The 21,522-nt window shown below is 44.1% G+C and overlaps 1 protein-coding gene across 1 annotated transcript in view; it reads left to right on the forward strand.

The window, feature by feature from the left end:
* The first annotated feature begins 21,044 nt into the window (after positions 1 to 21,044).
* SLC9A7 (solute carrier family 9 member A7) overlaps positions 21,045 to 21,522 on the forward strand; it is a 139,610-nt gene continuing 139,132 nt past the window's right edge. The window contains exon 1 of the mRNA XM_059384789.1: positions 21,045 to 21,481. Coding sequence (XP_059240772.1) covers positions 21,157 to 21,481 — 325 coding nt within the window. The 5' untranslated portion in view covers positions 21,045 to 21,156. The remainder of the gene's footprint in view (positions 21,482 to 21,522) is intronic.

Raw genomic sequence — 21,522 nt, forward strand, 5'->3', positions numbered from 1 at the left:
AAAAAAAAAAAAAAGGTCAGAAGACATGAAGGGACACTTCTCCAAAGAAAACATCCAGGGGTTCAACAGACACGTGAAAAGATGTTTGTCACTTCCCATCAGGGAAATACCTTCAAAACCTCAATGAGATATCACCTCACCCCTGTCAGAATGGCTAAATTCAACAACACAAGAAACAACAGGTGGTGGCGAAGGTGTGGAGAAAAAGAACCCTCGTGCACTGTTGGTGGGAATGCATACTGATGCAGTTACTGTGCAAAACAGTATGGAGAGTCCTCAAAAATTTACCAATAGAATACCCTATGATGCATTAACTACACTACTAGGTATTTACCTAAAAAGTACAAAAACACTAATTCAAAGGAATACATACAACTCTATGTTTACAACAGTATTGTTTACATTAGCCAAAATACGGAAGCAGCCCAAATGTCTATTGATTGAGGAATGGATAAAGAAGAGGTGGTTTATAGAGAGAATGGAATATTATTCATCCATAAAAAAGAATGAAATCCTGCCATTTGCAACAACATGGAAGGAGCTAGAGAGTATAATTCTAAGTAAAATGAGGCAGAGAAAGACAAGTACTGTGTGATCTCACTCCTGTGTGGAACTGAAGAAACAAAACAAATGAACGAAGGGGAAAAAAAGAGAGACAAACCAAGAAACAGACTATAGAGAACAAACTGATGGTTACCAGAAGGGAGGGGTGTGGGGAGGGGTAAAACAGGGGATAGGGATTAAGGAGGGTACCTGTCGTGATGAGCAATGGGTGATGTACAGAATTGTTGAATCCCTGTATTGTACACCTGAAACTAATATAACACTGTAAATAACAACAGTGACAACACCCCAAATCTGGAATAGAACCCAATATTCCACAGGGGAATGCCAATGCTACTGCTCCTTGGGCAACACTTCGAGTAGCAAGGGTGTAAGAGAATTCAAATCTCAAGGCGGTTAGCTATGTCTTTTACCTGCTCCCAACCAAGCATAGTCATTCAGAGTCCAGTCCTTGCTGCCTTTGTGAGTGTGTGTGTAGTAGGTAATAAAAAGTTATTAGAGGGGCCCCTGGGAGGCTCAGTGGGTTAAGCGTCTACCTTCGGCTCAAGTCATGATCCCAGGGTCCTGGGACTGAGCCTCGCGTCAGGCTCTCTGCTCAGTGGGAAGTGTGCTTCTCCCTCTCTCTCTGTGCTCTCTCTCGCTCGCTCACTCGCTCACTTAAATAAATAAATAAAAATCCTTTTAAAAAAAAGTTGTTAGAAAGCAAGCACTCACCTCTTTCAATAAAAAGATCAAAATACCAGACTCAGGAAGTGAGCACAGAAATAACAATTAAGCTTTTAGAAAGAACCTATGGTTTTCTTAAGCAGTCTCTGTCGTTTCACTAAAAGCTTGTCCTGGACAGCCTGGGACTGGGTCACACAGTGAGGCCCAGACTCTAATTCTAGCTTTACCACCAATTACCTGGGTAAGCATAGGTAAATGACCTGTAGCCCTTAATTTTCAGATCTGGAAAATTACGTAAATGCCAATCTTCCCCAAGGTCTCTTTCAGGTCAAACTCCCTCCACAACCCACAGTTTCAGAGAGCAATTACACTTGTTTCACTGAAAGTGTATGTTTGTCCCCAAAATGTAACCAAAGAGACAGTATAGCATTTCTGAGGGACTCTGGCTTGCCCTCCTCCTTTGTTGCCTCAGTTAGAAGGACCTGCCCCAGGCTCAGTCCTTTCCAGAACTCTTCCATGTCAACCTTCATCCCTCCATGCCCCAGCCTCTCACCATGATACCACTGGTCCCTCGGACAGAGGCCATAGGTCCCTCAGACACTAATTTAGGACCTTGAATTCTGATAAGGAAACCATTTCTCCATTCAAAATTTTTGGCCTCTATGCCAGAATTAATGTGATGGGTAATTGTGTTTCGGCTGTGGCAACGCTGTATAACAAACAAACCCAGACTGGGTGGTGGTACACAAGTCATTATTTCTCACTTGTGGGCTCCAGGGTTGGTTTGGGCAGCTCTGCCTTAGGCTGCAGGTCAAGTGCAGATCCACTGTTTAATTCTGATAACAGCAGCTACATGGGTCACGTTTTCTTTTCATGGCCATGGCAGAGGCCCAAGAGGCCCTAAGCCGAATGAGCACATTTGGCACCTCTGCTCAGGTCCATCGAGGGAAGTGAGTCACATGACCAAGTCCAAAGCCCGTGACACAAGGAAATCTACTCTCCCCCACCCCTTACTGGGGGTCCCCGCAAAGTCACATAGCAAAGGGTATGAAGATCTAATTTCTTTTTTTTTTTTAAAGATTTTATTTATTTATTTGACAGACAGAGATCACAAGTAGGCAGGGAGGCAGGCAGAGAGAGGGGGGGGGAAGCAGGCTCCCCGCTGAGCAGGGAACCCTATGTGGGCCTTGATCCCAGGCCCCTGAGATCACGACCTGAGCTGAAAGCAGAGGCCTAACCCACTGAGCCACGCAGGAACCCTGAAGATCTAATTTCAATAAAGGGAAGGAGTAAAGAGTGGGGACAATACTCTTCTCTACGTTTTTCTCCCCAATATTTTATTATGAAAAAGTTCAAACACAGAAAATGTGAAGGAATTTTATGGGAAAAACCCATATACTCACCACCTAGATTCTATAATGAATGGTTCACTGCCACTTTATGGATGACATTGGCCATCTATTTCTTCACCCCTTCATCACTCAATCTTATTTTTGATGCGTTTCAACGCAGCTCGCGCACATCGGTGCATTTCCTCCTAAATATTTAAGTATGCATAAAGTTACCTATAATATAGCTTGCAGTTCAATTTGTTCCCTTGAGGTAACATTTACAAAAAAAATAACAATGCACAAATCTGAAATGGACCATTCTCTGTCTTGAAAAATGCTTATACCTGTGTATCCCAAACTGTGCTCTAGATACAGAACCCTGTTATCACCTCAGAAAGTTCCCCGGGGACATAGATTTTTTGGTAGTTTTCTTTTTTAATCTCACAAATGGGTCAACTGCAGATCCACATGAGGTAGTCTAAAAATTGCCCCACGGCTAAGCAGAACACAGAGGAATGAGTGGAAACACAATGAAGCATGGGACACAGTCATCTTTCCGGGAGCTGCCTGAGGCTATGGCCTGAATGACAGATTGCTCACAGAATGTGTGTGTGTTTTACAACTATTTTGAGAGCCTTTTGGAACTGTTGCCACTCTCTAGTGAACACAAAAATGCTCACCCTCAGATCTTTTTTTTTTTTAAGATTTTATTTATTTATTTGACAGAGATCACAAGTAGGCAGAGAGGCAGGCAGAGAGAGAGGGGTAAGCAGACCCCCTGCTGATCAGAGAGCCCGATGCGGGGCTCGATCCCAAGACCCCGGGATCATGACCCGAGCCGAAAGCAGGAGCTTTAACCCACTGAGCCACCCAGGCGCCCCATCACCCTCAGATCTTTGCACAACTTAGAAAAGGTCCCCTTTTCCAAATGGAAATAGCCCCCACTATGGCATACTCTTGGTGAGCAGGAGTTTCCATGGTTTCATCCCAGCGACCCTGCTCTCCCCTGAGCTAGCACTCTTGACCACACAAGCATGCCTGAGGCCCTGGGAGAATGCTCTGCTCCAGGCTTGTGTGCTTGGTGTTGGTGAGATGGTGGTGAGAAAGACAGATGTGATTTTTGGCCTCAAAGAGCCTGTGTTCAAGTGGGACCAACTTCTATTATAGGTTGTACAATCAGCGGCAACTTGGATATAACAATAGTTAGAATTCAGGACTTAGAGTTGTTAAGTGAACAGTCTATCTATTTCTATCTATCTATCTATCTACCTACCTACCTGTCTATCTATCTTTAGAGAGAGGAAATGCATGTGCAAACAGTGGGGTGGGGGTGCAGAGATAGAGGGAGAGAGGGAGAGAGAGAGAGAATCCCAAGGAGGCTCCATGCTCAGTGCGGAGCCCCACATGGGAATGGAACTCACAACCTCCAAGATCATGACCTGAACCAAAATAAAGAGTCTAACACTGAGCCACCCAGACACCCCAATAAGTGAACAGTCTAGAGTTGATAAAGACAGACTGAAAATCCTTGAAGTCCAGATACAGGAAAACACGGACTCTAACCCAATTGCAACTGATGTCCAACAGGACTGAGAACCACTTCTTAATCATATCCTAAGGCTTTCTCTTAATGGAGAGAAATTAGAAATGAGAATTGGAGCCCTTGGGTATATTATTCATTGTCTGTTATCAATACGTTCATATTTTGCTCATTGTTAGTGAGTCATTTCATCATGCATGCTAAAGCATTCTCGATGAATCCTCTCTACTTCCATTATTTGTAAAGTCCCAGGTTGAAAGAATCATTTCAAAAGGTTTGTCTCATTAATGCCTTCAGGAGCCCAGTAGCTTCTGTACCTGTGTCAAGCCCTCAGTCTGAGAAAACACAGAGCGGGTGGATCATGGGAAGCTGGAGAGTCCATGCCCCTTCACTGTAATTCAAATATACCAAGTAAATAGCCAAAAATAGTGACAACAGTATTAATAATAAAATAAACAAAAGTGCTGGCAAAACAAAACGTGCTTTTGGAATCGGTTTGCCTAATCAGGGACCTCTGAGGTCTGTCGATAGAAATGTACACTTGGTGTGCCCACTGGACAGACCAGGTAATTGGCAGTAGCACCTGTTACAGAACAGGCGATGGCCCTGTAATTGGGCCCATTCTTACCTTAGATTCTCTCCCATTTCTCTCAGGTAGAGGAAATCTGAAAGTAGGCTGTCCATGAATGGTATAGGATCTTTGGACTGTCACTGGGGACATGGTCTCTTCCCTTTTTGTCCTACTGTACTCAGCGTATAGCTTCCATCTTCGAGGTCACCTCATGGTCCAAGATGACAGGTGGTGCTCCAGCCCTCAAGTTTGTTTTCCAGGCTGGAAGAAAGAAAGTAAAAGAGGAAGGATGAAACGCCATACATTGTTAAGGATCCTACCTGGAAGACCCACCCAATGCTCCCACTCACATTTCACTGAACAGACCTTAGTCCCATGGCCATAGCTCACTGCAAGGGAGGCTGGGAAATGTAGGGGTTTTTGTTTGTTTGTTTGTTTGTTTTTGTTTTTGTCTTTCCTTTTTTAAGCTGGGCACATTGACAAGGTTTCAGTTACTAAGAAAGAGAAGGATAGAAGGAGATATTGCAGGCTGACTCATTATCTCTGCCTTCGTTGCAAGTAAGTGGCACTTACTGAAACTACTCTGCTTGTGGGAGCTGAAGAATAAACCCGGTATAAAGATTATCTGCACAAGGTTGGTCTTTATTTTTTCCAGAAGTCAAGAGAAATGCACAAAATACCAAATTAACCTTTATTTATTTATTTGTAATGAACCATTTTCAAGTGAACAATCCAGGGGCATTCAGTATGTTCACAGTGTTGGGCTTCCATCACCTCTCTCTGGTTCCAAAACATTTTCATCACCCCCAAAAGGAAACCCTGAATTCATTAAGCAGCTACTCTCTAGTTCCCATTTCCCCTAGTCCCTGGTAACCACAGATGTGTGGTTCTGTCTCTACAGATTCATCTATTCTGCATAATTCATATGAATGAAATCGTACCACATGTGTCTGGCTTCTCTCACTTAGCATTGTGTTTTCAAAGTCCATCCACACTGTAGCACGTGTTTGCACTCGTTCCTTTTTGTGGCTGAATGCAAGAGGAGAATCTTCTTAGCAGGTGCAGTCCCCGGCCCCCCACTCTGCCGCCACTCCATGCCACATTCTGAACCAAGGCCCCAGCAAAAATCGGATGCCTTGTACTTGGGTCTATGGTGTTCTGAGTATTCTTTTTTTTTTTAATTTTTTAAAAATTTTTTATTTTTTATAAACATATATTTTTATCCCCAGGGGTACAGGTCTGTGAATCACCAGGTTTACACACTTCACAGCACTCACCAAAGCACATACCCTCCCCTATGTCCATAATTAATTTTTTTTTATTTATTTGTCAGAGACAGAGGGAGAGAGAGTGAGTGAGCACAGGCAGACAGAGAGGCAGGCAGAGGCAGAGGGAGAAGCAGGTTCCCTGCCGAGCAAGGAGCGCAATGTGGGACTTGATCCCAGGACCCTGGGATCATGACCTGAACCAAAGGCAGCCGCTTAACCAACTGAGCCACCCAGGCGTCCCTGTTCTGAGTATTCTTGCTGAGACAGAAGTTGGTATGAGTACCAAGACCTTGGTCTATGTATCCTTCCCCATAGCTAATGTATCCTCTATTTTCTTTGAAGCAGCAAGGTGCCCTTCTGAGGCTCACAACTGCCCTCAGCCAACCATGACAAACCTGTCCCTTATCTTCCCAGCCTCTCTTGTAGCCGCCAAGCTCCGGGCCATGAGATGTAAGCAAAAACTGCTGGGCAGAAGGGGTCCTTCCATCTTTTCTTGCTCTGATGGTAGGCCTGATGGTTGTACCTGTCTTGCCATCACAAATGCTCAGCCGTGCAGCAATCCAGTCCTTACATCCTTGAGGCCTCAAGTCTACCCTAGCCTCTTCTTACAGAGAACACTCCTGCTACAGGAGAAAGAGAAATGCCTATTTGTTTCAGCCACGGGGAGACAGGTGTTCTGCTACTTCCAGCAAAAGTATGTCTAATGAACCCTCTGTGCTCCTTTTCAATGATCAGTTTCCCGAGACCCATCAGAGGCAAAAATTACAGCTGCTGTGCAGAGAAGGAAGATGCTTCTGCAGAGGGCTAGATTGTGGCCAACCTCCGACTAGAGTCTAAGACAGCATTTTTCTAACATGGCTCCTGAATCAGAAATACAATCTGTTCAACTTCATACAGGCATGAAAGCAAGAGTGCCCGGGTTTTCCTGGCTCTTTCTGCCCCTCTTGCTTAAAGAAAAGGATCATCTCTTCATCCCCATGGTCAACATGGATGCTATAAAAAGAACTTAAAAAAATGCAATACCTACATTTTGCTTAATGTTCTGAGACAGAAGCAGATAGCTAGAAGGGACAAACCTGAGCTGTTAATAAATGCTTTAAAGACTGTCTTGTGCTCCTAGCAAGGTCTTTTTGATTTTAAAACATCTTGCTAATAAGGGCATTTTCTCCAGTATGTGCTTAAATATTTTCAGATTACTCGAAGATAATTAAAAAGGAATCTCGAGGTTTCCCAATGCTTTGCTTAAATGACTCACATTTAGGGGAATCTCAGTGTGGATAATGAGAAACATAAAACAAAACTAGGAGTGCCTAGAAATGACTTTGCTTTTGTTCCAGAGAATCTTCATTTTGAAATTGAATTGGGAGGGATTTTTGGTCCTGGGAAATAGAATAAAGAATGAAGCACTCTGATTTGAAGATGATAAAATAGCTGGGGGAAAAAAAAGCCCAAATCTATTATGTTATATTTAAATGTATATTTTATTTAATTTGGAACATATTACAGGATTATTGTAGCATTAAATATATAAAAGATATTTAAACCCTTTCTGTTTTCCAGGACTGGACTGAAATTTAGCTATATATATTTACCAACAAAGATCGTAAGTGGTTCTTGGCAACTGCTAGTCCATAGAAACAGAGCTGCAAAAGTAAGATGGGGCAGTAAAGACAGTAGATAAAAGCAAATGATAAATGAGAAGATATGAATTCTAAGCAAAGTAGATGATCAAGAATCTACAAGAGGTACCTTAGAAACATACAGAAGTCACAAAACAACTTCCAGTTAAATGGCATTGCAGGTATCTAGCTAAACATTACCAAAAAATGACCTCTGTTTTATTAATATATGTTGAATATTCAACAGATGTCTTTGAACATCTACTATGGACCAAGTGTTGTGCTCAACATATTGGTTGGCAGGACCTAAGACAAACACAAAAAGCAACAATAAAAAAAAAAATACAACAAGGGCACCTGGGTGGCTCAGTGGGTTAAGCCTCTGCCTTCAGCTCGGGTCATGGTCTCAGAGTCCTGGGATCCAGCCTCATATCGGGCTCCCTGCCCAGCGGGGAGCCTGCTTTCCCCCTCTCTCTTCCTGCCTCTCTGCCTAATTGTGATCCCTCTCTCTGTCAAATAAATAAATATATTTAAAAAATACAACAGCAACAAGGACAACAGAAAGACATCCCCTGCTTCCAAAAAGTGTAATGAAAAGTGGGGACATCAGCAAATAATCAGGTAACATGATGCAATGTGGGAACGGTCTCATCTGTAAGTATACTCAGGGTATTTGGAGGAAAATATCAGAAAACAGGCATAACCTAGATTAAGGAGGCTTTCTGGAGTGGGTAGTGTCTGAACTGGGCTTTCAACAACTAACAGCAGGTGCCGGGCAAAATGATCAGTACTACAAAAAGAGGAGGCCTACGCAATAGCCCAGAGGTATTAGGATTTCTTCACACTTCCCTGAAAGGGAAGGTGAGAGAGTAGGGGCCGTCACCAGAGATGAATCGAGAGAGGTAGGCAGGGGGCAAATCACAAGTGTACTAGTCAGGACAAGCTTAGGTTTTTTAAAAAATTTTTTGAGTATAGTTGATACACGATGTTATATTAGTTTCAGGTGTACAACTTAGTGACTTGACAGGTTCATCCAAGTGTGGACATCGTAGCTACCCTCTGTCCTGTTATGACACTATTAAGGCCATAGCTACACTCTGTCCTGTTATGGCACTATTAAGGCAACTGACCATATTCCTTACTCTGTGCCTCTTATCCCTTTGACTTACTCATTCCATAACTGGAGGCCTGGAGCTCCCTCTCCCCTTCACCCATTTTGCCCACCCCCGCCTTCCTCCCCTCTGGCAATCATCAGTTTGTTACAGATCTGATTCTGCTTTTTGTTTGCCTATTTTTTTTTAAGAGCCACTTAGAAGTGGACTCAAATGGTAGTTGTGTTTCTCATTCTGGCTTACTTCACTTAGCATTATATTCTCTGACTCCATCCATGTTGTTTCAAATGGCATGATCGCATCCTTTTTATGGCTGCATAATATTCCTGTGTGTGTGTTTTCTTTATCCATTCATCTATGGGTGCACACTTGGGCTGCTTCCATAGGGATGCATATATCGTTTCGAATTAGTGTTTTTGTTTTCTTTGGGTAAATACCCAGTAGAGGGATTTTTAGATCATATGGTATTTTCACTTTTAATTTTGTGTGGAACCTCCATACTCTTTTCCACCATGGTTGCACCAATTTACATTCCCTCTAACAGCGCACTGGGGTTTCTTTTTCTCCACATCCTCACCAACACTTGGTATTTCTTGTCATTTTGATTTTAATGACAAGTGAGGTTTTACTGTGGCAACAACCCCAAAGTTTAAAAAAAAAAAAACTGCCTCTAGACTATATGTCATACATGGGCTCTTCTGTCTTATAATATTCCCATCTCAACCTGAGGCTTCAGGATTCACCCCTGCAGGGGAAGACAACACAGAAAATCACACACCTGCTCTCAAATACTTCTGCCCAGAAGTGATGCTCATTACTTCCTTCATTTCACTGGCCAACGCGTGTTGTAGAACCACCACAAGCTTCAGGGAAACAAAAACTGAAAAAGTCCCTGCGTTCAGAAGGAGAAGGGAATTGGACAGATCACTAGCAACATATACCAGAGGCCTTAGGCACCACACTTAAGAATTTTTATTTTATCCTCAAAATGCAGGCACAATTCCAAACAGAGGCAAAACAAACACAAGAAACTCAGCCATACCCCTGTTTGTCCTCTGGTTTTATTTATTTTTTATTTTTATTATTTTTTTAAAGGTTTATTTACTTGAGGGTGGGGGGAGTAGGGGCAACTGTGAGCTAATCCAGAGAGAATACTAGCAAGAAGCAACCACTATTGCTAGGGCTAGCAACACAATAGGGAAGAGGTGGGGTTACCGGAACCTGAGCAGTCAGAGGAGAAGCCCAATGGAATTGATTTTGGGGCGTTCTAAGAGGCTAGGTTGCTGCTGCCGAAGCAGGTTCTGGAAGGATCTAAATGAAACTGGAGGCTGGAGCAAACCACTGCTGGTGGGGCAAAGCAGTTAGAAATAGCAGGAGTATGGAAGGAAGCCCTCAGCCCCTCTTGTTGCCTTCCACTCTCCCATAACAGCCTCCCATCGGTAGAACCAAAAAGGATACCCCACCACGGTTCCAGCTTCCACACCCCTGGCCCCCGGGCATTTAGCAAACCCCTCATTCTCTGTCTATCCAGCCTATGATCTTCCACTCCCTGAGGTACACCATGCTCCCTAGTTGGTGTCCCATTCTTCTATCACCCGCATCTCCAACTATCTGGGTTATGTTGCAGATACATTGGGAGGGGCGCCCAAGGGGTTCAGTTAGTTAAGTGTCCGATTCTTGATTTCAGCTCAGGTCATGATCTCAGGGTCACGAGATCGAGCCCCACAGTGGGCTGCAAGCTCAGCATGGAGTTCTACTTATGCCCTTACCCGGTTCTGCTCCTCTCCGTGCTTTTGTGTGCTCGTGCACCACTCCCCAAATTAAACAAAGAAAATCTCAAAAAAAAATTTTTGGGAAGAAATCACTCAAATTAACATCCAGTAAAATGTATTTTTTAAATGTGCAGTTATCTGGCTGGGGATCCATAGCTCAGGGGTTAGAGCACCAGTCTTGTACAGTGGTCTGAATTTCACACAGGCACAGAGTCCCATAACGACCACCACAATCAGGAAGCAGCACAGTTTTGTCACCCCCAAAACTTCCCTTGTGCTCTCCCTTTCTAATTACACCCTCCCTCTCTCACTCACCCCCGGCAATTACTGATCTGTTTTCCGTGACTTTTGTTTTGTCTTTTTCAGAATGTCATATAAATGGAATCAGACGGCATACAAGCTTTGAGACTAACTTCCACTCCGCATCACACCTTTGTGATTCACTCAAATTGTTATGTATGTCAACTGCTCATTCCTTTTCATGGTGGAATAACATTCTATCGTAACGATGTGCTAGAATTTGTTTATTCTTTTCCCCATTGAAGGAAATTTGGGTTGTTTCCAGTTTGCGGCCAGTACAGGTATCCCCTGCTTTTCCAAAGTTCTCGTCAAGCGACTTCACTTTTATGGCAGGCCTACAATAGTGCCTGTTTTGGCTAACAGAAAGAAATCCAAAGAGGATTTTCACTTTTATGGGGAAAAAAATGAAAAGCAAAATATAGCATTCAGGGTTTGTTTTGGAGGGAGCCATTAATCGGGGAAACTCGCCCCCCACCCGCCCGAGGAGCAGCAAGAATGGCCCCGCCAAAGTCCTTCCCTGGGAACTACACTCAGCATCTCAGCATCCAGCCACAGGACCTTTGAACTGGATCTATGAGCATCTGTGCTTGATCTCGATTTATTCTGTACATCCATTAGTGAAATGTGTTGTGAGATACCAGAAAAACCTAAGAGAGGTTATTTCTTTGTGTCTGAGAATGCTCAAAAAATTTTTCCATATAAATTAATAACAACTGTTTGTTCACTTCATGTCATTTCAGCTTATAAAGTTCTCATAGAAATGCTCTAGTTTTGGATAGCAGGGGAAACCTGTGTAAATAAAGCCGCTATTAACACTCATATGCTGGTTTTTGTATAAACAGGTCATTTCTCTTGGATATATACCTATGAGTGGGGCGTGCTTGCTTTTATGGGTAAATGCATGTTAATTTTATAAGGAACTGCCCAACTGTTCTCCACAGTGGCTAGAATAGTCTGCATTCTGACCAGTGCTTGGTATTGTCAATATTTTCATTTAAGACATTCTAGTAGGTTGTAATCATGGTATTGATTTTTCTTCTCCTAAGTGGCTAATGATGTTAACTCTTTTCACATCATTATTTGTCATCCACATATCCTCTTGTCTGTGCAAGTCTTTTGTTCATTTTTCAATTGAGTTTATTGTTTGCATATAAACCTCTAGTTATTCTATTTTTTTTAAATGTACTTTCCCCCATTGAATTGCTTTTGCACTTTTGTCAAAAATCAACTGACCGTATTTGTGTGTACACAAATCTCTGGACTCTCTTCTGTTACATTGATCTATGTATCTATTCCTTCACCAATACCATCCTGTCTTGATTGCTTCACACTTTGAGGTTCTATAGTGAGTCTTAAATTGAGTAGTATGAGGTCTTCAATTTTACTCTTCTTTTTAAAAATTGTTCTGGCTATCCTAGTTACTTTGACCTTCTTATTCATGTTTGATTTCCCTTGTCTAGATTTACAAAAAATTCTGCTGGGATTTTTTTTTAAGATTTTATTTATTTATTTGACAGACAGAGATTACAAGTAGGCAGAGAAGCAGGCAGAGAGAGAGGAGGAAGCAGGCTCCCAGCTGAGCAGAGAGCCCGACGCGGGCCTCCATCCCAGGTCCCTGGGATCATGACCTGAGCCGAAGGCAGAGGCTTTAACCCACTGAGCCACCCAGGCGCCCCTCTGCTGGGATTTTGATAGGAGTTGTATTAAATCTGTACATCACTTTGGAGAAAATTAACACATTTTCTAGGGTTAGTCTTCCAGTCCACGAACATGGTAGGTCTCTCCATTTATCTAGTTCTTCTTTGATTTCTTTCATGAGCGTTTTGTAGTTTTCAGCATATAGTACATGTTTTGTCAAATTTATCTCTACGTATTTCCTTGTCTACTATTGTGAATTACATATTTAAAAGATTTCATCTCAAATTGTACATTGCTAATATATAAAATATGATTGATTTTTGTGTGCTGACGTTGGATCCTGAGACCTCGCCTAACTTCGTTTTCTAAGTAGGAAATCATATCATGTATGATTACATCTCCTATAAATATGAGAAATTTTCTAATATCATTCGAAAACTCCCTTTTCCTTCCTTTCCTTTGTGTTCCTTCTGAATTTTTTTTTTGTTTTTCATCTGCCCCAATATTCCATTTAAATTTACATACTGTGATTTTGGCTACATGTATGCCTTTTATTGATCTTTCCTGCCTTATTGCACTGGCTTGGAGTTCTAATACAGTGTTGAATAGGAGTGATGATAGTGGACTTTCCTGCTTTTTTCCCCTCATCTTAAAGGAAAGAATTCAGTCTTTAATCTTAAGAATGATATTAGCTGCAGTGTTTTTTTATGAGCTCTTTATCAGGTTAAGGAAGTCCTTTTTTTTTTTAGATTTTATTTATTTATTTGACAGAGAGAGATCACAAGCAGGCAGAGAGGCAGGCAGAGAGAGAGGAGGAAGCAGGCTCCCTGCTGAGCAGAGAGCCTGATGTGGGGCTCGATCCCAGGTCCCTGAGATCACGACCTGAGCCGAAGGCAGCGGCCCAACCACTGAGCCACCCAGGCGCCCCTAAGGAAGTCCCTTTTATTCTTATTTTGTTCATAGGTATTATCATGAGTGGATGTTGAATTTTGTCAAATGCTTTCTCTGCATTAACACAATCATGTGCTTTTTTGTTTGTTTGTTTCTTTAGACAGTTTGTATGGTTGATTGCATTGACTGATTGCCTCACATTGAACCAGCCTTGCAGTCTCAGGATGAACACCACTCAGTTGTGGTGTATACCTCTTTTTTAACCCAAGATTTTATTTTTTTTTTTGAGAGAGAGAGAGAGAATGCATGCACATGCAAGTAGGGGCAGCAGCAGATGGAGAGAATCTGAAGCAGACTTCCCCTGAGCATAGAGGCTGACAGGCGGCTCAATCTGACAATGCTGAGATTATGACCTGAGCTGAAACCAAGAGTCAGATGCTTAAATAACCAACTAAGCCACCCAGGCACTCCATACTTCTTTTGCTACATTGTTAGATTCAATCTGGTAATATTTTGTTGAGGATTTTTATGTCTAAATTCATGAGAGATATTGGCTTGTAGCTTTCTTTTCTTGAAATCCTGGGTTTTGATATCAGGGTAGTATTAACCTCATAAAATAATGGCTCACTCTCTTGTATTTTCTAGAAGGGTTTGTGTGGAATTGGTGTTATTTCTTCATAACATGTTTGGTGGGATACGCCAGTGAAACCACCTGGGCCTGTAGAATTCTTTTTTGTAATGTTTCTGACAAGTTCAATTTCTTTTCTTTTGTTTAAAAGATTTTATTTATTTATTTATTCACCTATATATCTATGAAAGAGTGAGAAAGAGCAGGAGGAGGAGAAGAGGGAGAGGGAGAGGGAAAAGCAGATTGCGTGCTGAGCATGGAGCCGAATGGGGTCTTGATCTCAAGATCTCATGATCTCAAGACCCTGAGAGCATGACCTGAGCTGAAATTAAGTGTCCCAATTTCTGCAATAAGTATATGTAGTATGCTGAATTACGGCCTCTCAAAAGACATCTATATCCTAAATTCCAGAATCTGTGATTATATTACTTTAATGGTAAAAGGTACCTTGCAAATGTGATTAAGTTAAAGATCTTGAGAAGGGGCGATTACTTGGATTGTCTGAGTAGGCCCTAAATGTAATCACAAGAGTCCTTAAAAGGGGGAGGCAAAAAGGTCAAAGTAGAAATTAGGAGATGTGACATTGGAAGCAAGTGGCTACACTGCTGGTTTTGAAGATGGAAGAAGGAAGGTCACCTAGATGGCTCAGCTGGTTAAGCATCCCATTCTTGGTTTCAGCTCAGGTCATGATCTCAGAGTCACACGATCAAGCCCTGCATCAGGTTCAGTGCTCAGTGAGGAGTTTGCTTGAGATTCTCTTCCTCTCCCTCTGCCCCTTATGCCCCCTCAAATAAAGTCTTAAATAAGAGATGGAGGCTGGGATGCCTGGGTGGCTCAGTCCATTAAGTATTTGCCTTTGGCTCAGGTCATGATCCCGGGATCCAGGGACTGAGCCCCGAATCAGGCTCCCTGCTCAGTGGGGAGCCTGCTTCTCCTGCTCCCTTTGCCTGAAGCTCCCCCTGCTTGTGTAATTTCTCTTTCTCTCATTCTGTCAAATAAATAAATAAACAAATAAATAAATAAAAGTCTTAAAAAAATAGATGGAGGCTTAAAAAAAAAAGGAGGGGTTGCACCTGGGTGGCTCTCATTTAGTTAAGCATCTGTCTTCAGCTCAGATGATGATCTCAGGGTCCTGGGATCAAGTCCTGAGATCGAGCTCTGCATTGGGCTCCTTGCTCAGTGGGGAGTCTACTTCTCCCTCTCCCTCTCCCTCTGCCCCTCCCCATCCCTCTCCACCACCACCTCCAACTCTAATTGTGTATAATCAGTATAATTATGCTCTCTCTTGTTCTCTCTCTCTTTATCTATCTAAAGATAAATAAATAAAATCTTTTAAAAAAAGATGGAGGAAGGAGCCATAAGGCAAGTAATACAGCTCCATAAGTGGAAAAGGCAAGGAAATGGATTGTTTTCTAGAGCCTCCAGAAGGAGCCAGCTCTGCAGACACCTTGACTTTAGCCCAGTTCACTGATTTCAGACTTTCGTTTCATGTGCACTTAAGGACAACATGTATCCTGCTGTTGTTGAGTGAAATGTTATACAAATGTCAATTAGATCCAGCTGGTTGATGGTGTTGTTCAGATCTTCTATACCCTTATTGATTTTCTGTCTGTTAGTTCTAGCTCTTACTTGAAGAGTATTAAAGTCTCCAACTCCAATTGTGTATAATGCTTATTTTTCCTTTCATTCCTGTCAGCTTTTGCTTCATGTATTTTAAAGCTCTATTATGAGATGCATCCAGGATTGTGTGGTGGGCAGTCCCTGAGAAGGTGAGTCCCAATGAACTCAACCCTTGATGTTCATACTTTTCTGTAATCATCTCCCATTGAATGGGGTCAAGACCGGGCACATGTTTTTAACCAGTAGATTATGGCAAAGGCGATGGGACGTCATGATCTCGATTAAGTTATGTTATATGGCAAAGATAATGAAATGCCGCTTCCATAATTATGTCTTATGTAAGACTCTCTTAGCAGATCAGCATGAGAGATCATCTTTGTTGGATTGATAAAGTAAGTGGCCATGTTGAAGAAGCCCACATGGCAAAGAACTTCAGCCAGCTTCTAGAAATTAAAGATGGCTTCTTATACCCGACGGTGGCCTCCAATGGACAGCCAGCAAAAATCCAGGGCCCTTGGTGATACTGCTGTAAGGAAATGAATTTTGTCTAAACCTGAATGCATTTGGTAGTGGATCTTTTTCCAGTCAAGTTTATGATGACACTGCAAATGCACATGCAGGTTAGGGTGAACCTAGGAGCTCATAAACAACTCTACAAAGTTGTTTTTCCAAGTTGCTCCCTCTCCAAGATCTCCCTGGGACTTTGCAGTTCCTTGGAGTTCCCCTTTCAATCCTTTGGCAAGAAATCTGAGGGGTTTTTTCTAAAAGATTTTATTTATTTATTTGACAGACAGAGATCACAAGTAGGCAGAGAGGCTGGCGGGGTGGGGGAGGGGAGCAGGCTCCCTCCTGAGCAGAGAGCCCAATGCGGGACTCGATCCCAGGACCCCGAGATCATGACCTGAGCCAAAGGCAGAGGTTTAACCCACTGAGCCACCCAGGTGCCCCAAAATCCGAGTCTTTACTTCTCTCTCCCATCTACTTCCTGAAACTTCACCTATGTCTGGAGGCAAGCAACAGGAGGACCAGAGAGAAAAAAACCATACATCAATGGGCATCTGCCCTCACTGACTTGGGACCATGACTATTCTAAACCAGAAAGGAAGGTCCCCCCACCCCCCACCGCTTCCCTCAACATTTTAGGTCCTCGATGGCGCTGCTCCCTCCAATGTTACTGTTGACTCAGCTGCAATGAGGGATTGCCTATTAGCTAGGGTGTGAGAGAATGGAAAAAAGAAAAATTGGTGTACTTCTCTACTCTCTCTGAACCTTGGGAGGTCTATTTTCTGCTTTTCTTGGTGCCTTCCCTGTCCATGTCACTGTCCCCTTCTGGGTTTGGACTGCCTTGAGTTCAGTCCAGTGGCTACTGGAGGGAAAAAATTGTAAACACACTGCCTGTTGTTTTACTTCAAATTCTGGTGCTCTTCTTCAAGTTACCTGGTATAATTGATTTTTTTAGAGTCCTCCAATGGCTGATCCACACATTCTGTTCATTGGAAGCGAATGGGTTGAATGTGATCCTTCTGTGTTAAATGGAGTCAGAATGCTTGCATTGTAAGGCTTGTTTTCATATACAAACATGTATAATAACTGAGCATTTTCTTTGGTGTAGATTTGTGAATACTTGGGACACATCTTTTCATACTCTACCTAAGGCAATCATTATAGTATAAATATTCTTCTGGTTATCTCTTGTTATGGAAGAAATCACACTTAAACTTAGTAGCTTAAAGTAATATAAATCACTGTGTTGTTATCTCATAGATTCAGGCATTGATCAGGCTCAGCTAGGTGGTTCTTCTTTGGGAGTGTCTCGCGTGTTTAGCATAAGATGGTGGCTGGGAATAAAATAATTGGAAGACTCATTCATTCAGGTGCATGGTATTTGGGCTGGGAACACTAAAAAAAAAAAACCCTGTGGCTCCTCTAGTGTTTGTCTCTATGGCTATGTGTCTCTCTGTGGTTTCTCCAGCATGGCAGCTTCAAGGTAGATGGATTTCTTTTTAAGAATGGCTCAGCTTGGGGTGCCTAGGTGGCTCAGTGGGTTAAAGCCTTTGCCTTCAGCTCAGGTCATGATCCCAGGGTCCTAGAATCGAGCCCTGCATCAGGCTCTCTGCTCAGCGGGGAGCCTGCTTCCCCCGCCCCTGCCTGCCTCTCTCCCTACTTGTGATTTGTCTGTCAAAAAATAAAATCTTTAAAAAAAAAAAGACTGGCTCAGCTTTATTGCGATATAATTGACATATAACATTATGTAAGCTTAAGGTATATGCTGTGTTGATTTGATCCTGTAGTATGATTAACACCTTAGTGTTAACTGATACCTCCATCATGTCACATAATCACCATTCCTCTCTTTGTGGTGACCTCATTTAAGATCTACTCTCTTAGCAACTTTCAAATATATGGTACAGAATTATTATCCTAATGACAACACTGCATTAGAGTCCCAGAATGTATTCGTCTTGTAACTGCAAGTTTGTGTACCAGCACATCCCTATTGCCCTCACCGCTCAGCTCCTGGTAACCAACATTCTACTCTCTGTTTCTACAAGTTCAGCTGTTTTAGATCCCACATGTAAGTGAGGTCATATGGTATTTGTCTTTCTCTGCCTGACTTATTTCACAGACTTATGGGATCTTGAGATCCATCAATGCTGTTGCAAATGGCAGGATTTCCTTCTTTCTCATGGCTGGATGGCCCATTGTATGTGTGTGTATAGCTGTATCTATATATCTCAGTCTCTCTCTCTGTGTATATATGTATATCATATTTTCTTTATCTAGTTATTTGTTGACAGACACTTGTTTCCCTACCTTGGCTATTGTGAATAATGTTGCAATAAATATGGGAATGAAGATATATCTTTGAGATCCTGTTTTCACTTTCTTTGAATAAATACCCACAAGTAGAACCTCTGGATCATGTGGTAGTTCTATTTTTAATTTTCTGACGGACCTCTGCACCGTTTTCCATAGTGGTGGTATCAATTTACATTCCCACCAACAGTGTATGAGGGCTCCTTTTTTTCCACAGGCTCGTCCACATTTGTTGTCTCATGTCTTTCTGACGATAGCCTTTCTAACAGGTGTGAAGTGATATCTCACTGTGGTCTAGATATTTTACATGGCAGCTCAGGACTCCAAAATGAGTGGATAGCAAGAGTGTGAGAGTGAGTCAGGCAGGAACTAGATTGTCTTTTATGACAGGGTTTCACAAGTTTTGCAGTCTTTATTGCCACATTGTATTCTTTAAGGTAGTCACAAGGGTCCAATGAGGTTCAAGTGGGGGAGGGAACACAGATGCCACCCTTTGATGAGGGAGTGGCAAGTTCTGGAAGAACAGGTGCAATTGGAAATACGATTATGGGGAGTTTTTGAAAATACGATCTGCTGTAAGTACTAAGAAGTCTGCAGAGAGACGTTCTGTCCTCAACTTATAGGAACCCAAGAGTGTGTAATATTAAATACGATCAACATCATCAGTTTTCAGAAAACGTGGATTTTAGTAAATCTCCAGAAATTGGATCATCTTCCTGTTGTATAATTTTCTCTGTGGCTCTCCAGGTTTTTGGTGTTTGCAATTTCATTGGGAACCTGCATGGAGCTTCAAGATATATGGATTTTTACAGGGGCTGGGGGCAGTCTGGACCAATAGGGAACAATGCTAGCTAAAATCTTTTTTTAAATTTATTTAAATATTTTTATTTATTTATTTGACAGACAGAGACCACAAGTAGGCAGAGAGGCAGGCAGAGACAGAGGAGGAAGCAGGCTCTCCGCCGAGCAGAGAGCCCGATGCTGGGCTCGATCCCAGCATCCTGGGATCATGACCCAAGCCAAAGGCAGAGGCTTTAACCCACTGAGCCACCCAGGCGCCCCTCCTAGCTAAAATCTTGAAGACAGTCCTGTGCTTTAATGAAGGTACTAAGCAGCTTGGCAGAGTGTTCACCTACAGAGGAACCTGGAAGGCTTCAGTGTTGCAAATATCCTTAATACCTAATGCCATCCCTACCTTATTCTTATTACTCTTTATTCTTTTTAGTTAAGCTCCACTTTCTTCAAGAAATTCTCTTAAAAATGCAACCCCCCTGGGAGAGAAAACATGAACTGTTGGTGTGGATTTCAGAGCAGTTCAATAAACACTTATGAGCACAGCGTTAGGCACTGGGAATCCAGTGATTAAGAATTCCATCACTCCAGGGGTGCCTGGCTGGCTCAGTAGGTGGAACATGCAACTCTCCATGTTGGGGTTATGGGTTCGCGCCCCATGTTGGGTGTAGAGATTACTTTTAAAAAATCTTTAAAAAAGAGAATTCAGGGGCGCCTGGGTGGCTCAGTGGGTTAAAGCCTCTGCTTTCGGCTCAGGTCATGGTCTCAGGGTCCTGGGATCGAGCCCCGCATCGGGCTCTCTGCTCAGCGGGGAGCCTGCTTCCTCCTCTCTCTCTCTCTGCCTGCCTCTCTGCCTACTTGTGATCTGTCTGCCAAATAAATAAAATCTTAAATAAATAAATAAATAAATAAAATTTAAAAAAGAGAATTCAATCTCTTTTCTTCCTTATCATAGGAACAAGGTGGATTGAAAATTCTAGTTCCTGAGGAATTGGAGACTTTATCCTCCAGAGTCCGCTTTATAATTTTTTTTTTTTTCCAGAGCTGTCCCAAGAATCATCAAAGATTCCCCGGGCTACCATAAGGTCAACATAAAAGGGCCACCAGTATAATCTCCACGCTCACCCCCCTGCTGCTCATCTAGGAGGAATGGCCAGTGCTCGGTTCCTTCTGGTTCAAACCTGTTCCCCAAGAGAGCTGGTTACACAGTCCAGAATAAGAAGTCAGTCTATTCCCCAAGTGGTGAAAGAGGTATTCGAACGCTTGCTCCCCATTCCAACCCCTTATCAGTCCCCACTTTGGGACAGACTTAGAGCAGAGGTTTGAATGAAGCCTGGTTGAGTCTGGGAAGCCCTGAAAGCTGGAAGGTACTGTGAGAGTTGTGGAAAGAGAGGTGGAAGGGGCAACGTGGCTTCGCGAACCTTCGCTTCACCCAGGGTGCTCGCTCCCCACCTCCCGCCCCTTGACTGGGCTCAGGACAGCCGCACCCAGGCCTGAGACGGACCACTTCGCTGGGGGCCCCAGAGACAGGACCCAAGATCGCACAGCGCGCGAAACCAAGCTGCCGCTCCGGCCAGGCACCGGCGACCTCTGGCGTCGCGTTTAGGAAGCGCGGCGGCGACTGCCCAGGGACGGCCCCGCGACCCCAGACGGCCTGGCCAGGTACGCCGGGACCGGGTGAGGAGCGCAGGCAGGCCGGGGGCCGACGGCCGCTCCCCTGAGTTGGAGGGCCCCAGCCCAGTGAGTTTAGGCCGCGGCGAGAGCGCTCGGCACCGCGCTGCGCGGCGCGGCTGGGGGCCGAACAGGTGCGCGGGCGGGGGGCGGTGCTTGGCGATCCTGCGCACTGCGCGCGCCCCTCCCCCACGCGCCTCCCGGCGCAGCCCGGGCCCGGCGTGCGCGGCGGGGGGCGGGGAGGGAGGAGCTGCGGCGGCGGCGGCCACTCAGGCAGGTCGGCGGCGCCGCTGGAAGCCGCCGACGGCGCGGGCTGTTGGTCCCCGCGCGCAGGAGGCGCGGGCGGCCCGGGGACCATGGAGCCTGGTGACGCGGCGCGCCTCGGCCCGGGACGGGCGGCTCGGGCCCCGCCACCGCGGCTGCTGCTGCTGCCCCTGCTCCCGTTGCTGCTGGGTCGGGGGCTGCGCGTCGCAGCCTCGGCCTCCTCTGGGGCGGCGGCTGAGGACAGCAGCGCCATGGAGGAGCTCGCCACGGAGAAGGAGGCGGAGGAGAGCCACCGGCAAGACAGCGTGAGCCTGCTCACCTTCATCCTGCTGCTCACGCTCACCATCCTCACCATCTGGCTCTTCAAGCACCGCCGGGTGCGCTTTCTGCACGAGACGGGGCTGGCCATGATCTACGGTGAGCAACCCCCCGCCCCCCACCGCGCCCACCACCCCGAC

Source organism: Mustela nigripes, chromosome X, assembly GCF_022355385.1.
Source record: "Mustela nigripes isolate SB6536 chromosome X, MUSNIG.SB6536, whole genome shotgun sequence".
Classification (NCBI taxonomy): Eukaryota; Metazoa; Chordata; class Mammalia; order Carnivora; family Mustelidae; genus Mustela; species Mustela nigripes.